This window comes from Dreissena polymorpha, chromosome 12, assembly GCF_020536995.1.
Source record: "Dreissena polymorpha isolate Duluth1 chromosome 12, UMN_Dpol_1.0, whole genome shotgun sequence".
NCBI classification, from domain to species: domain Eukaryota; kingdom Metazoa; phylum Mollusca; class Bivalvia; order Myida; family Dreissenidae; genus Dreissena; species Dreissena polymorpha.
Window position 1 is genome coordinate 22,531,345 of NC_068366.1, and position 16,396 is coordinate 22,547,740.

A 16,396-nucleotide genomic window follows, 5' to 3' on the forward strand; every position below is an offset into this window, starting at 1 on the left:
TTTCTTGATGTAAAGGGACTGCATTGTTGTTATACCTTAGATCACACCATTTTGTGAAGTTTAAATTAGGCATAACAATTACGGTACAAGGAAAAGGTTATTATTTCCGCAAATGTTCCATACACAGTATTACCTTTATAAGGATAAATTTTATAATAATAATATAGATTTAAAGAAATCTCTTTAAAAGATATATTGTTATGAAAACAACACAATTTTTCTTACAGATCCAATCTGTTTGAGAAAGTCCAGCCGGGGACAAGCAAAACTGCTGTATACAGTGGCAGTAAACATGCCATCGTGCGACAGGATGACTTCAGAGGCCTTACCCAGGTATACATATTAGCCACGTTCTGGGAAAACTTGGAAAATGCATGTGCGTAAAGTGTTGTCCCAGATTAGCCTCTGCAATCTGCACAGGCTAATCAGGGACGACACTTTCCGCCTAAACTGGATTTTTGTGAAGAAGAGACTTCCTTGTAACAAAATATTATATCATAAAAATGTGAAGTGTCATCAGTGATTAGCCTGTGGGACTTCACAGGCAAATCTGTGACGACTGTTACCTAAATGCATTAAGCCCAGTTTTCCCAGAATGAGGCTCATATGTCAATTATGGACTAATAAAATTAGATATTAGCTAGGAAACTTACAAGGCAAAAGAACATGTTTTCTTTGTTGAATGCCAGTTCTATAGAATTACAGAAAATAAGAGTATTTACTAATTTCAGTAGAAAAGTGCTGTTTTGCAGCCGCTTTCATTTTTAGCTCATCTATATTTTGAAAAAAAATTATGAGCTATTGTCATCACCTTGGCGTCTGCGTCGGCGTCAGCGTCCGGTTAAGTTTTGCGTTTAGGTCCACTTTTCTCAGAAAGTATCAATGCTATTGCATTCAAACTTGGTACACTTACTTACTATCATGAGGGGACTACTATCATGAGGGGACTGGGCAGGCAAAGTTAGATAACTCTGGCGTGCATTTTGACTGAATTATGTGCCCTTTTTATACTTAGAAAATTGAAAATTTTGGTTAAGTTTTGTGTTTAGGTCCATTTTATTCCTTAAGTATCAAAGCTATTGCTTTCATACTTGTAACACTTACTAACTATCATAAGGGGACTGTGCAGGCAAAGTAATGTAACTCTGACTGGCATTTTGACAGAATTATGTGCCCTTTTTATACTTAGAAAATTGAAAATTTGGTTATGTTTTGTGTTTAGGTCCACTTTATTCCTACAGTATCAAAGCTATTGCTTTCATACTTGCAACACTTATTACACTATCGTAAAGGGACTGTGCAGGCAAAGTTATGTAACTCTGACTGGCATTTGGACGGAATTATGGGCCCTTTATACTTAGAAAATTGAAAGTATGGTTAAGTTTTGTGTTTTGGTCCACTTTGCCCCTAAAGTATCATAGATATTGCTTTCATACTTGGAACACTCGCAAACTATCATAAGGGTACAGTAAAAGGACAAGTTGCATAACTCTGGATGTCATTTTTACGGAATTATGGCCCTTTTTTGACTTAGTAACTTTGAATATATGGTTAAATTTTGTGTTTCGATCCACTTTACTTCTTAAGTATCAAGGCTATTGCTTTCAAACTTCAAATACTTTCATGCTATCATGAGGTTACTGTACCTGGCAAGTTGAATTTTACCTTGACCTTTGAATGACCTTGACTCTCAAGGTCAAATTATTAAATTTTACTAAAATTACCATAACTTCTTTATTTATGATTAGATTTGATTGATACTTTGACAAAACTACTCTTACCTGACATACCACAATAGACTCCACCTAAACCATCGCCCGTGCCCCCCCCCCCCCCCCCCCCCCCCCCCCCCCCCCCCCCCCCCCTCTTTTTTTTTTTTTTTTTTTTTTTTTTTTTTTTTAAGATCATCTCACAAATGACGACCACACCCTCACACTATACCCCCCACCCGCACACCACCCCCACCCCAAATTTTTTTTTAAACGGTTAAAAAACAAAACTATTTATTTTGATTATTTTATGTTTGAAATACCGTCCAACCATCGCACCCAAGAATCCCCCCCACCCCCCACCCCACCTGAATCCCCCCCCCCCCCCCCTCCCCTACATTTTTTTTTTTTTTTTTTTTTTTTTTTTTTAAGATCATCTCACAAATTACTACCACACCCTCACACTATACCCCCCCCCCCCCCCCCCCGACCTCACCCCGCCCCCATTTTTTTTTTGAAACGGTTAAAAAACACAAATATTTATTTTTATTATTTTATGTTTGAAATACTGTCCAACCATCGCACCCAAGAATCCCCACCCCCTTCCCACCCCCCACCCCCCCAACCCCAACCCCCCCGATTTTGTTTTTCCTTTTTTTCGCATTGTTGGAAGATAATGTAATAAATGTCCACACCCCCACACAATGCACCCCTCTTCACTCCACCCCTCCCTCCTTTGTGATTGAAAATGAGAGTCCCTTCACCTTTAAAAAGAAAATAGATGAGCGGTCTGCACCCGCAAGGCGGTGCTCTTGTTAAAGAACCATTTTTGTGATATCTATGCTGCAATTACAAATGGGCCCTGCTCTGAGGGTTTAATGCATGTGCGTATAGTGTCGTCCCAGATAAGCCTGTGCAGTCTGCACAGGCTCATCAGGGACGACACTTTTCACCTTTTCTGGATTTTTGCTAAGAAGAAACTTTCTTTAAACACAAAATATCATAAAAGCGGAAAGTGTGGTCCCTGATTAGTTTGTGTGGACTGCACGAGCTAATCTGGGACGACACTTTAGGCAAATGCATTAAACCCCCTTTTCACAGAGCGCGGCTCAAAAGTTTGTTATATGAATCTCAGAGTGCTAAGAAGCCAGGCCGCGTACGTTTGGAGAACTATTACCAAGAGTTCAGAAGTCATCTTTTGAGTCTTCCAGACAGACCCACAATCATACCCAGGTGAGATTTGTTTGTTTTTGAATGTCATTCAATTGTTTAAACCATTTCCTAAATCTTTAACGATGCACTTTGGCGAAATTTTATTATATTAAACATTATTTTAATGTTCAAGTTAGTGCAACACTGTTTACTTAAGTGCAATAACATCAAAAGGCTTAGGATTATTGAGATACATGTAATATAAAAATACTATTAAATTACTTTTGGAAGTTCAGGTACAGGGGTACCCCTGATATCGAAACTTGTTAGAGGTGTTACTGTTCAGACCCTGGGGAAATAGCCTTAATATATATTTATTTTCATATTTGGAATAAAGAATATGAAATAAAAAACAATAAAGCAATAAATATATAGATACAGCAATAAATACAATAAATACAGCAATAAAAAAAGTTTGTCAGAAGGTATATTTGAGTCACTCTGTCTAGTTATTAATTTGTCAATCAGCAAACTTCTCATCTTAAGTTGTAATCTTACATCACAATAAATACATGAAAGACAATTTTCAACCTCAAAAATGCTCACATTCCTGAATTATTTGCCTTTGAATATGGCTGAAAAGAATAAGTCCCATTGGTAACGATACTTTGGGGTTGCAATTACCACAACATTGAATTATTCAATATCGAAATTCATTCTTTCTTCTTCAAGCTTTAAAGACTTTTGTGCCACATACATCCAAGACTGGTGGCGGGACATACGAATGGCGCGTCGTCAACTCCAACAGGAGCGTAGGCAGCTGATCATAGAGCAACAGTATCAGCAGCAGCAACAGCAGCAACAAGCAGAGCGGACAGAGCCCAGAGTTAAATCTGAGGTTGTGATACCTAAGAGGATCTCGCGGCCATTAAGTCTTCAGGAGGCAGCCTCCAAGATACAGAAGGCCTGGAGAAGACATATAGTGAGTGGTTTTATACGAGGAGCTGTGATATTACCATGCTAAATGCTTGTGCCTTAAGTGCCATCTCAGAGTAGCCTGTGCGCTGTTTATACAATATTTTGTTTAAAGGAAGTCTTGTCTAAATAAAAATTCAGTTTAGGGGGACTTATCGCACATGCATTATGCCCTGTTTTCATAGAGCGCAGCTTATATGAATTTTTTGTTCAACAGAATTGGTTTGAAAATGTGTTTCATCATTTAAAAAAGATAAATAATTTAGTTAAATGGCCATGTCTTGTACAACTTTTTTTCCTGCAATGGTTTTTCTTACAAAATAGGTCTTGCTATAAACTCCCTAACATATTGTGACTTATTATGATTTCTACATGTATAAAAATTGGTTATAAGCGAAGGGAGGCATTCTGTAGTACAAACTTGGGTTCATCTATTGAGAATATTGTGCATATTGTGAAAAAAAAATTAAGGTGTGCTTTATTTTTGGTTTATCAAATTTGCATTGCAGTCTTTTAATTTTTTGGTTCTAAGAGTAATACAATTTCAAACATCTTGAGAAAAAACAAAGTTACATCAAACTGAATTTTGCTGTATGTCATTTGCAGAAAAAAACTTGTTCTGGCCTCTCTCTCACCCTAAGTTCCATTTGACGAGCACAAAACTGTATTGTTAGATCACCTCCACTGCCTTAAGTACATAATGTGTGAGGCATATTTCATACACTGAAGGACATTTGTTTAAAAAAAAGAAGGACTGTGAACAATTCCTTTTAAACCATTCACTTCTTTATCCTCATTATGTGCACTGTTAACCCTTTACTGTTCAGAAGGAAAGTTAAAATGGCTATATGAAACCAGCATAAAACCAGGACAGCCTGTGAGTAGCTCGCAGGCTTCAGGTTGTATGCTATTTGCTGCTCATTTTTATCTTACGGCTGGAAATAAAGTCTTTTAAACTTGAATCTTTCAAAAAAAGTGTATAATTTAAATTGATTTTCTACAGGACTACAAATGGATCAAAACTTGAACATATCTGAGTGGTAATCTCTTAATTTCAGGACATTCAGGTGTATCGTTACTACCGAGATCTGATCAACTTCAAATCCCGTGGCAATCCGTCCCTCATGTTGCGATGTATTAACCCCCAGGAGGCTAAGATGCTGGACGCTGCCTCGGGCATACACGTGAAATTCAGGCTAGCAGGAGTATGTGCAAGTATAAGTGTTTAAGGCCCAGTACACAAATTGTAAGATATACTTTGCAGATGTTTTTTTACTGAAATCTTACAACAAAAACACACAGAAATAGATTGAAGTTATGGAAATGATAAACATATGGAAACTTTTAATTGTGTAGTTTCTATTCATGTGTGTGATGCTTTTTGGGTAAATCAAGTTAGCAAACAATGATGCCTACAGTCAAGTATATTTTCCATTCACACCAATTGCTTATGAACATAGACATAATCAAATGCTATTTTTATATTCTTCCAAACAAAATTACTCTCTGTGAAATCAGTCATTTTCTTTCATTAGACCCTGCCAATGAAGATTGACTGTGGGAGTATATTAAGTATATAAAAAAATGCTTAGTTTGTGGAGAAAATCTCTATATTTTAAAACCATTTGGATGGAAACTGAAAACATGCCATCACCATGAAGAAAAATTGTGCAATACACTTTTTTCACGCCCAGTGATCTACATATATATATATATATACATATACAGTCGAAACCCGATGACAAAAATTCGAGCCATCCGGAATTCCAGCCATCCGATTTCTAATAAACTTTTGTTTATGAACAAGTATGAAGTTCATTTTCACCTCCAGTTGAAGAGTACACATATTGCTCAAACTCTTTTACTTCCTACTACTTTCTGCTTTTGAATTAATAAGAACCGAATATATACTTAATACTTGTATTTACCAATATTTTAAAACAGTTACAAATACAACCAAACAAATATCATATAGTAAATTATATCAGCACATTTTCTGGTAACACACAGCACTTAGGAACAAAACATGCATCCGCACTAAATACACATCATTTACATATGAGACAGTTCTACATTTATTAATTAATTTATTTTATTATTTGAAGAATAACATAATGTAGGTCTGTGTTGCGTTCCTTAGCTGTCGTCTAGAAACAAAGCCTTCTATTACATTCAGTTGAGAATGAACATGCTGTGAGTTTTCACGCTCCTCTATATAATTGATGATTACATTATTACAAAATGTCGTCTTTTACTCAAATCAAATAATGATTAAGTCGATGACATGTTTGCAACCGGTGTAAAATCAATTATTGAGTGCCTTGATTCAAGCGGTCCTAATCGGTGGGTACTCCTAATCGATTAACAGTTTATGCGACCTGAAGCGAGTTCGAGCCATCTGCACAAAAGAACACGTGAAAATTGTCACTGGGACTGTGAAAACTGTTTGAGCCATCCGATACTTCGAGCCTCGTGAATCTGAGCCATCCGACAAAACTTCATATGAATATATAGCAATAAAAAATTGGTGCTTTGATGAGAGTTTGAGCCAACCGGAAATTCGAGCCAAGGGAGTTCGAGCCATCGGGTTTCGACTGTATATACTGTCGTGTAAGGAACAATTTTCATAAAATATTAACTGTTACCTCAGGATTAATTTCCACTAAATATTACCTGTTGTTTCAGGAACGATTTCCACCAAATATTTACTACAAAATCTATACCCATCGGCCTATACAAGACCTGTGTGCTAATAGCCCTAAAGATTACACAAGTCCAGGTGTGAAACTGAAAATGGCCAAAGACCAGCATAACAGAGGGCGACTGGAGGTCAATACCAAAGGTATACATTTGAGAATGGTATAAACATTGGGAATACATTTGGTAAAATACTGTCAAATTCAAGACCTAAAATTAGACATGAGCTATTGCAACAGTAACTATGAAAAAAATAAACATATGAATTAAATTAGCCATGTTCTGGAAAGACCGGGCTTAGTGCACGTGCGCACAGGCTAATCAGGGACATCATTTTCCGCTAACACTGGATTTTCTTTATATAGAAATGACTCAATCCCTCAAAAATTCCATAAGCAGAAAGTGCTGTCCCTGATTAGCCTGTGCAAACGTCACAAGCTTATCTTAGGCGAGACTTTATGCATGTATTAATCCTTTTTTTCCCCGAGAGCAGCTCAAATATTAACAATATTAAGATTGATACTATATATATTTGCCAGATACAACCGGTTGGTACCAGCGTATGGACAATAACAGTTGGCGTCTGGTGTCGGACCGTCTGATCCACCACATCATGGCAGACCCCGTCACCTGGGAGACGTCACACAAGAAGTACCAGTACCATCACGATAAGGTATGCAGTTCACCAGGCTAAACTACTTCCAGAAATGCTGTATCAAAGTTCTTATACAATTTACAAACCGATAGAATAAACTGTTTCTTTGTTAGTAAAATATATGTTACGATTGTCAGTTTTTTTATGTTGATACCAGGTTCTGATGTTTATTATCTGTGTAGACAAGGTTATCACTGGATTAAATCTCTATACAGTTTGGCTTGCAAGTGTTGAATTAAACAGGCATGTTGAGACATTTTTAGGTTAATTTATTGACTAAAATCAGTATGATCTTGACAAGGTTTGTTACAGCCAAAAAGCATTTTACATTGGTTACCTGGCTGAAAAACAAGTGTGAAAGCTTAAATCTATTTATTCATGGCTTTTTGGTTTCAAAAATCAGCATCTTATTAAGAAATAGTTTATGTAGGTCCAATATTGTATAAAAAAAAATATGTTATAATGTTGAAAACAAAAGAGCAGTTAAAAGAAAAATCAGTTCCTGCAGAATAACCAGAGTTTTTGATAGTAGTTTTGACATAATTAATTCATATATGAGCCTCGTTCTGGGAAAACTGGGCTTAATGCATGTGCGTAAAGTATTATCCTATAGGCTTATAAGGGACCACACTTTCTGCTTTTATGGAATTTTTCGTATAATGACTGCACAGGCTAATCATGTACAACACTTAACGCACATGCATTAAACCCTGTTTTCCCAGTGCGTGGCTCATATATAAACTGGTATATATAACTGTGCATCATATTAGTTATTTGTTTTCACAGTGAAGTCAAGTGAATAAGTAAGTCTTCATGTTGTCGATAACATGTTATACCATATGTATAGTACCACCATATACCATACACTCTGTCACTGATCCGGTTGTCTGTGATCATTCATACACAAGAACACATTCATTGTATATTCACTCACACACTCAGTCAAATTAAAAAAAATACTTATATCAAACTTTGTAGATACTAGTTGTATTTTTTCCTTTGAAATGAAATATATGCTAGGTTTTATAATATGTTTGTTTGCAACGGTTAATTCATTTCATGATTATGGTATTACAGCTAGTCAGAAAACAAGATGTGGAGAAGCGAAAGAAGAAAAAGAAAATTGACTGGATGAAGAAAATGTGAGAAGATATTCACTAGCTCTTTCTCAAAATTGAATTGCCATTAATATAGTATATCCACAGGTGTTTAATCTAATAGCACAATTCTCATTTAGTTTCAGTGTTTGAAACAAATAATTGTTGTAGCATAGGAAATTTTAATTTACACAATTGTAAATGATACATCCTTTTTTTTCCTTTAAATCCACAAAGATAAAAACAACTTGATTGAACTAGCACCCGGTATTCAACATACATTACAATTGTACTATGTAACTTTTGCTCTGGGAAAATGGGTTTAATTGCATAATTATGCATAAAGTGTCGTCCCAAAATAGGCAAAGCAGGAAGGACACTTTCTGTCTAAGCTGGATTTTTACTAAGAAGAGACTTCTTTTTAAAAAAAAATACAAAAAAAAGCGGGAAGTGTCATCACTGATTAGCCTGTGCCGACAGCCTGGGACAATACTTTATACATATGCATTAAGCCCTGTTTTTCCAGAGCGAGGCTCGTAAACTTGGGTACATTTCAGGTACAAGGACGGCATGTTGAAGGCCAAGTCTGATGACAAGGAGACTATACAGCTTATAGAGGGCGCCGCAGCAGGTAGCATACACAAATACCAGGGATGTTTGGGAATAGTTTCAGTACAAATGGGTTATCTAAGACTAAGTGAAACTTGTGGGGTTTTATCAGTCCACATTTTAGAAAAATGCATGTAGTATTTTTATGTCCCCCAGTCTATACTGGGGGACATATTGTTATTGCCCTGTGTTTGTTGGTTTGTTTGCGTCAAACTTTAACATTGGCCATAACTTTTGCAATATTGAAGATAGCAACTTGATATTTGGCATGCATATGTGTCTCATGGAGCTGCACATTTTGAGTGTACAAAAGTCAAGGTCATCCTTCAAAGGTAAAATATATGGGGGGGACATATTGTTTCACAAACACATCTTGTTCTATTTGAGGTAAAGAGATATGATGTTTACGATAAAAGTGAGTTTCTGTTAATCCATTTTCTTTTCCTTTTTATTAAAAGTTACATCACTAAATAAAATCCAGGTTAAGTAGTTTAATTTGAGTTTCTTTTTGGTGGGACAATGCACTGACTGCATGATTGATATTTTATCTTAGTAGTTCTGTACGCATAAAAAAACTATTCAAAGAAACTGAGTGAGTGATATAAATGTTATCACTTACCAAGTAATAAACAGAAATCCTTTAATCAAAATGTCCACTGATTTCGTCTATTTCTCTGTTTGCCAGGTATGGTTGCCACAGCTTTAATCAAAATGTCCACACATTTTGTCTATTTCTCTCCCCTTTTCCAGGTATGGTTGCCACTGTGGAGAACTATGGCCCAGATGCACTGGAAGACTGGGAGGTGGATGAGTTACTGGATTGGACCACAAGTCTTAACTTTGATGAGTATGTTCCTATGCAATGTGAGCAGTGCTATAAGAAAATGGGGCTTAATGCATGTGCATAAAGTATCATCCCAGATTAGACTATAGTGCAGTCTGCACAGGCTAATCAGGGACAACACTTTTTGCATACAATGGATTTTTGCTAAGAAGAGCCTTGTTTCCAACAAATAGTTCCATAAAATCAGAAAGTGTTGTCCCTGATAAGCTTGTGCAAACTGCACAGGCTGATATGGGGCAACGCTTAACGCTCATGCATATAGCCCAGTTTTCTCAGAATGCGTCTCATATTGTAAATGTGGCACTGGCTAGTTTGTAAAGCGCTTGACTACAAATATGTTTGCAGTCAGATTCTTAACCCTGCCTCTTGGCGCTGTCATGCAAGTATTCTCATATAGACAGCCATTCTCCCCCTATCTCGTACTCAAGTATAGCAGCTGTCAGTTAATAGCATAAATATTTGCACATAGTATTAGAAAAGCAGCTATACCCGGACAAGTGTGAGTTAGTTAAATGGCTGCTGTGATAGTTCTGAAATGCTGTTTAATAAAGGAAAAAATCAACAACCAAAAATCTATTTTTATTGACAAATCATTCTTTGAAGGCCAGAAGGTGCTTTAAAGATCATCCTTCTTTGCCATTATAAATATAATTCTTTCTGACCCCCAATTTTTCTTTTGGATGTTAAAAGCCATGAACTGTTGTCACTTGCAGCTACCAGAGTGGATGGAAGGAACTGGCCACAAGTGCACACTCAGAGAAACAAATCGGTAGGTTGCCTCATGTTTCCTTGACCTTCATAGATAATATGAGCCGCACTCGAAGAAAATGGGGTTTAATGCTTGTGCTTAAAGTGTCCTCCCTGATTGGCTTGTACTGAATGCACAGGCTTTTCAGGGACAATACTTACTGCTTTTATGGAATTTTGGTGTAAAATTCAGTGTAGATGGAAAGTGTTGCTGCTGATAAGCCTTTCAAGTCTGGCTAATCTTTGATGACACATTATGCACATCCATTAAGTCAGGCTTATCTTTGATGACACATTATGCACATCCATTAAGTCAGGCTTATCTTTGATGACACATTATGCACATCCATTAAGTCAGGCTTATCTTTGATGACACATTATGCACATCCATTAAGTCAGGCTTATCTTTGATGACACATTATGCACATCCATTAAGTCAGGCTTATCTTTGATGACACATTATGCACATCCATTAAGCTCAGTTTTCCCAGAACAAGACCCATATGAAGGAAAGATCTAGAGTCAGATAAGAAATAGGAGCTGTCAATTCTTAAAGTGGCAACAAATGGGGAGCTAGGGGAGGTTGATGTTGATGCAGAAACAACTGTACATGTATGTATAATATCGTTTAAGGATAATTTTTATCTGAAAAGTTGAAAAGGAAATCAGTTGACTTATTTTACGCGGTATCCCAGATGTTGCAGACATGTCATTGTTTTAATATTCTTGATTAAAAATTGGAATAAGAGGTTATAGATTAGTAAACAAAGTGCTGTCTGTCAGACTGAACCATATAGTAGGTTGAATTTCAGAAATGAATCATAATAAGATAACTTCATAACAAAGATATTGATTTGATTGTCAATTATCATTTGCTAGTGATAAGAGGACTCAGTATGTTTATGAGTGGTATAGCCAACAATATAAATATTTATTTTTGATAATTAGGATGGTGGAAAAAAGCTTCATTTTATTATCTCTTATCTTATAAAAGGTATATAAAATAGAGATTTCTTTTAAAAATGCGAGTAGAATGTGTTATGCAATTACTTACTGCAGTATACTGTTTCTTGTCTCTAGAACTTTTCTTACATACCCCACCCACCATGACAAACATACTTGATTACCTTACCTTTTGTTAGTCTTTGTAAGTTTGTAAGTTTAGATGAGCCTTGTTCTGGGAAAACTGAGTTAAATGTGTGTGCGTAACGTGTCGTCCCAGTTTAGCCAGAGCAGTCGGCTCTAGCTAATACAGGACAACTTTTTCAGTCTAATCTGGATTTTTATTATAAAAAAAGAAAGAGTTGTCCCTGATTAGCCTGTGCTGGCTGCATAAGCTAATCTGGGACGACACTTTAAACACTTGCTTTAAGCCCATTTTCCCAGAGCAAGGCACATATTTTCCCCATTTAATGTTGGAAATATTTGTATTTGCATAGTCATCACTATATTTACAGTTCATTTAAATTTGCTTAAGATGTTTTGTTGTAAAATGACACGAGTTTCACTATTTTGTAAAAAAATAAATTTGCTACTTGTTTATGTTAAGTTACATGCATTAAAAAATGTTCTTAGTAATGTAAGACAAGTTAATAAGGAATACGTTCTTCATTAATGTTGTTTCTTGCAGCATGGTTGGTAGAAAAAATGAAATTCAAAGAGTGTTTTTACTTGTGGTAGAAACTGTAGCTCAAAGATTATACCCATTAATACATCTTGTTATTGAAGTATGACTTATTATCGAAGGCTTTATTGCAGATTTATATACTGTCTTTTAAAAGGTATTTTCAAAAAGAACTTTTTGGTAGCCATAATATTTTGTAGATATGATTTGTTTCGTCACAGTTTGTAAACGAATTATTTTGTCGTTTTCAAATATTTTATTTAAAGATTTTGACAGCTTTTGGAACTCACTGGGTTTTATTTATGTTATTAGTATGAAGAATTTAAATTGTTTGTCAAAGTAAATATTTTTGTATCTGGGTTTATAGTATTTTCTGATTTTATAATATTTATTTAATTCATTATATATTTGCAAATCATATTCCTACATTACATATGAGCCGTTCTCTGGGGAAACAGGGCTTTGCATGTGAATAATGTGTCTTCACAGATAAGCCTGTGCAGTCTGCACAAGCAGGAAGCCCCATTTTCACAGAGCGTGGCTCATTTGTATTTTTTCAGTTTTCTTGATCTTGAGTTAAGTATTTTGTATGAACATTAAAATCAAACGCTACTCTGAAAAGGGGATGTAACTTTTTCTGTTTTCAATTTCCAAAAAGTGGGAGAGTTTTGCTCCCATAATGTTAACATTTTTATAATTATGGAAATATTCTTTTCAGCACCAAATTACACCTTTGGTTTCTTACTTGCAAGATGGTTACCGGTAGTTAATTATATTTTTGATCTTTCACCATTTTAGATATTACACAAAATAAATATCAAGTTGATCATTTTCATGATAATTTGTATGTTAAAATTTCATTGAGCAAAGAAATATTGATGTTCAATATCAGATTTAACAAATACTTCAAGTATAAAATTCATTTATTTTTTTCTTAAAATCAAAATCTTGATAAATTTGACTTGTGACAATGCACATAACATCATAGGAAGCCGAGATACACAAATCTATCTTGTTATATGCCTAGCAATGCCTCTACACAAATCTGTATTGTTATATACCCAGCAATGCCTCACACCAAGCTATGGGATAGGCTGCATACGGCCTCTGACTCTACAACACCAATGGGAGGTTTGAGGCCGTGCATTGTGTTTACAGAACGCTGCATATAGCAGACTGTCTTGAATTGGCTGCTTACTGTTACACAGTCTAAATGATGTTTGTCATGCTATGTTACTGTTACACAGCCTAAATGATGTTTGTCATGCTATGTTTTTGTTTTCGTCGCCGCCATATTTGAAATTCTAATGTTTTTATGACCCCCTTTTGAAGAAGGCGGCATATTGCAGTCTCACTGTCTGTGCGTCTGTCTATCTTTGTTTATCAGTCTGTCTGTACATCTGTTTGAAGTTTTCTGCCATAGATTTACCATGTATTTATGGATTTTGAAACAACTTTGCATAGATGTTAACTATTATAAGACTACTTGTCGCATGTAGTACTTGTCTCCCTGCCTCAAAGGTCAAGGTTGCACTCTTTAAGTCGAAATGTCATATTTTCCTAAAATAGTTTGTCTCAACTGAAATTTGTCATTTACCGGTATTATACTGTTTTAAAATAATTTACTACTCATGATCACCATAGCGAGTAAGCAAAACCTGTCTAAACCTCAGTATCCTGACTCCCATGATGAGACTGAGAGTTGCATGTATCACCTGCCTCATAGTGTGAAAGGTCAAGGTCACCTGTAAAGGTCAAAAGTCAAATTTGGCCATGAACAGCTTGTTTGTGATGTGAGCAGAGTTTTAAGACAAAAGTGGATTTATTGGCATCTCTATTTTACTTTTTTCAATCCATTTGGATTAAGCAGAAAACATTTTAGACATGTAAATAATTATTCTTACACTGCCTTTTTATTATATCAAAATGCATTTTTATTCCCCTATGCATCTAGTTATGCCAAAAGGCATATAGCCATTTGACAGGCAATGCATTTTTTTACCTTTTGTCATGTCTGTTTTACGAGGTTAACACAAAGTGACACTTTTCATTTTAAATAAAAAATGCTTTCGACAAATCTTAAATACTTGCATGGATGATGTTGTTGAACACTATCAATACATCCATGTCATCTAAAGTCAATTTGATCTTGAAATAGACCTTTTAAACAGAAGATCAACATTTTTGGTAAACCCACATGACGTGTTTCGTCTTACATCAATATCCCTCACTTCAAAGCCTTGATGCTTGGATGGATGTCATCCATAAACACTCTCAACACACTCACCTTACCTCAATTTAATTTTGACATTGACCTACTTTTGACCTTCAACTTATTCAGAAGGTCAAGAGTATTGGTTATTTAAAAGTACTCGTTTGCTTGACATTAATACTTCTTTCCTAAAAATCATTGATCTTTTAATTCAGCAATCAGCATATATTCACCCCCTGACCTCATTTTTACCTTTACAATGACCTACCCTTGGACTTATTCAAATGGTTCAATGAATTTATTCTGACATGGCTTTCACCAGGGGCATATGAGTTAATTGAACACAGCATTTTCTTTTACTCTTTGTTCAATACTCTGGAATCAGAATTCCAAATTGTATCAACATAATGATCATATTTTATATGAACTCATGGAATAATGTTCTTATACAAAAAAACTACCTAAGTATTATTTGTGACAATATCGTTGTGTTTTCAAAGGTTTCTTCCAGCGATCGTACACTGTGGTCACAGGTTTGTAATACACTACATTGTATGTTAGTCAACGTTGGGCAATGGTATTATGTAACACTCAATACCTGTTTAAACATCTCTTAAGCAAGGTCATGCCAAGGTTTGTTTTGTGCAAACAAAAATGTTTATGTACATTCAATTTTCAACGACTATTTTACATGTTTCACTTTCATATTTCTTTAGTTGTTTACCATATGTGTTTGAATTAAATGTTTTTGAAAAAACTAAGTTAATAATTATCTGTTAAATAACAAATTTTATGTCATGAAAATAAAATGGTATGACCAGCTGTTTTGTCTATATTTTAGTAGCATAGATATAAGGTTTCAAATTAAGTTTTAAAAAAAGAAGTCCATAACTTTGAATCTTTACTTGTTTCATTGAACATGTTTGTGGTATGTTTTATGTAAAAAGTAATATTCAGATTGTTTTGATGGAGGTTCATTGTGAGCCAATAAAGTACAGAAATATGGCATGAAATAAACGTACATGTTTGAATTAATTGTGGTTCCAGTGTCTTTACTTATGCTGTAGTTAACATACTTTTCTGTGTTAGTTTACAAATACGCTGGCTGCTGTGTAAGCAAGTTCGGTATTTATAGTTAAGTGACTTCATTGAAACACTTAAATGCCAAATAATCTGTAACTAACAAAGTAGGGGAAGTAACTTGTTTTTATCTGAGTATTACACTTGCTTGATAATTTCTCTCTTAATTGCAGCACGAGTTGGATAACAAAAGAGATATATGTAAATGATTACAATGTTATGATATAAATAAAAATAAATGATCATACAAATTTTATATTTAAAAAAAAAAGAACATAAAAGAGGAAACGGCTCTGGCTTCATGTGTACATGTCTTTGCTGTTGGCATCAATTGTACGTGAAATGTGTTTTTATGCACTAACATTTTCCATCGAAATCAAGTCTATATGTATAAACTATTATAGTTTTCTATATTTACTCAACATTTTTTTCAGTCTAAAAGGAATAACTTTTTTAACAGTTTAGTTATAAACTGTTCCTGCATTCTTAAAATAATTACAAGTTTAACATCATACAAACATACAATGAGTGTAGAGTCTTGCAGCAGTTTCACATGCTTTGTAGATTTTCTTGTATCTACACCATTTCGTGTGTTAATCAACTGCACTTCTTGTAGTAATGTGTGTGTTTGAATGTGTATGCTGCTGTAATGGAAGATATGGATGGCAATAGGTGTTAAGAATGTTTAATTATCAAGTTTATTGTTTGATAATAAATTATCTAAACAGTATGCTTTTTGTTAAGAAAGATTTTTTTCCTTAGATTATCTTGCATTATTTGTATCATGTCAGGTTAGCTTTTCATGAAAGTATACATAAAAAAAATCAAATTTGATTCTTATATGTTTACTTCTATATAATTAAATGTGTTCACATTCTTCATTAGACAAGGAACTATTTCAAAAGATAATGTCACACTTCATTAGAAAAGGACTTTTTTGGGAATAAAATGTTGCATACTTTATAAAAAGAAACTATTTCAAAACATATGGAAAC

At 34.9% G+C, this 16,396-nt stretch overlaps 1 protein-coding gene across 3 annotated transcripts in view; it reads left to right on the forward strand.

Annotated features, from left to right (window-relative positions):
- LOC127853713 (protein MFI-like) overlaps positions 1-16,396 on the forward strand; it is a 28,377-nt gene that overhangs the window by 7,424 nt on the left and 4,557 nt on the right. Inside the window, exons 4-14 of one of the 3 annotated variants that reach the window (XM_052388443.1) lie at positions 228-333; positions 2,845-2,942; positions 3,594-3,843; positions 4,895-5,041; positions 6,522-6,678; positions 7,073-7,206; positions 8,266-8,330; positions 8,843-8,916; positions 9,645-9,741; positions 10,452-10,507; positions 14,822-14,854. In XM_052388443.1, coding sequence (XP_052244403.1) covers positions 228-333; positions 2,845-2,942; positions 3,594-3,843; positions 4,895-5,041; positions 6,522-6,678; positions 7,073-7,206; positions 8,266-8,330; positions 8,843-8,916; positions 9,645-9,741; positions 10,452-10,507; positions 14,822-14,854 — 1,217 coding nt within the window. Of the gene's footprint in view, positions 1-227; positions 334-2,844; positions 2,943-3,593; positions 3,844-4,894; positions 5,042-6,521; positions 6,679-7,072; positions 7,207-8,265; positions 8,331-8,842; positions 8,917-9,644; positions 9,742-10,451; positions 10,508-12,243; positions 12,267-14,821; positions 14,855-16,396 lie in introns of all 3 variants that reach the window. The other 2 variants (XM_052388445.1, XM_052388444.1) reach the window with 2 other exon arrangements.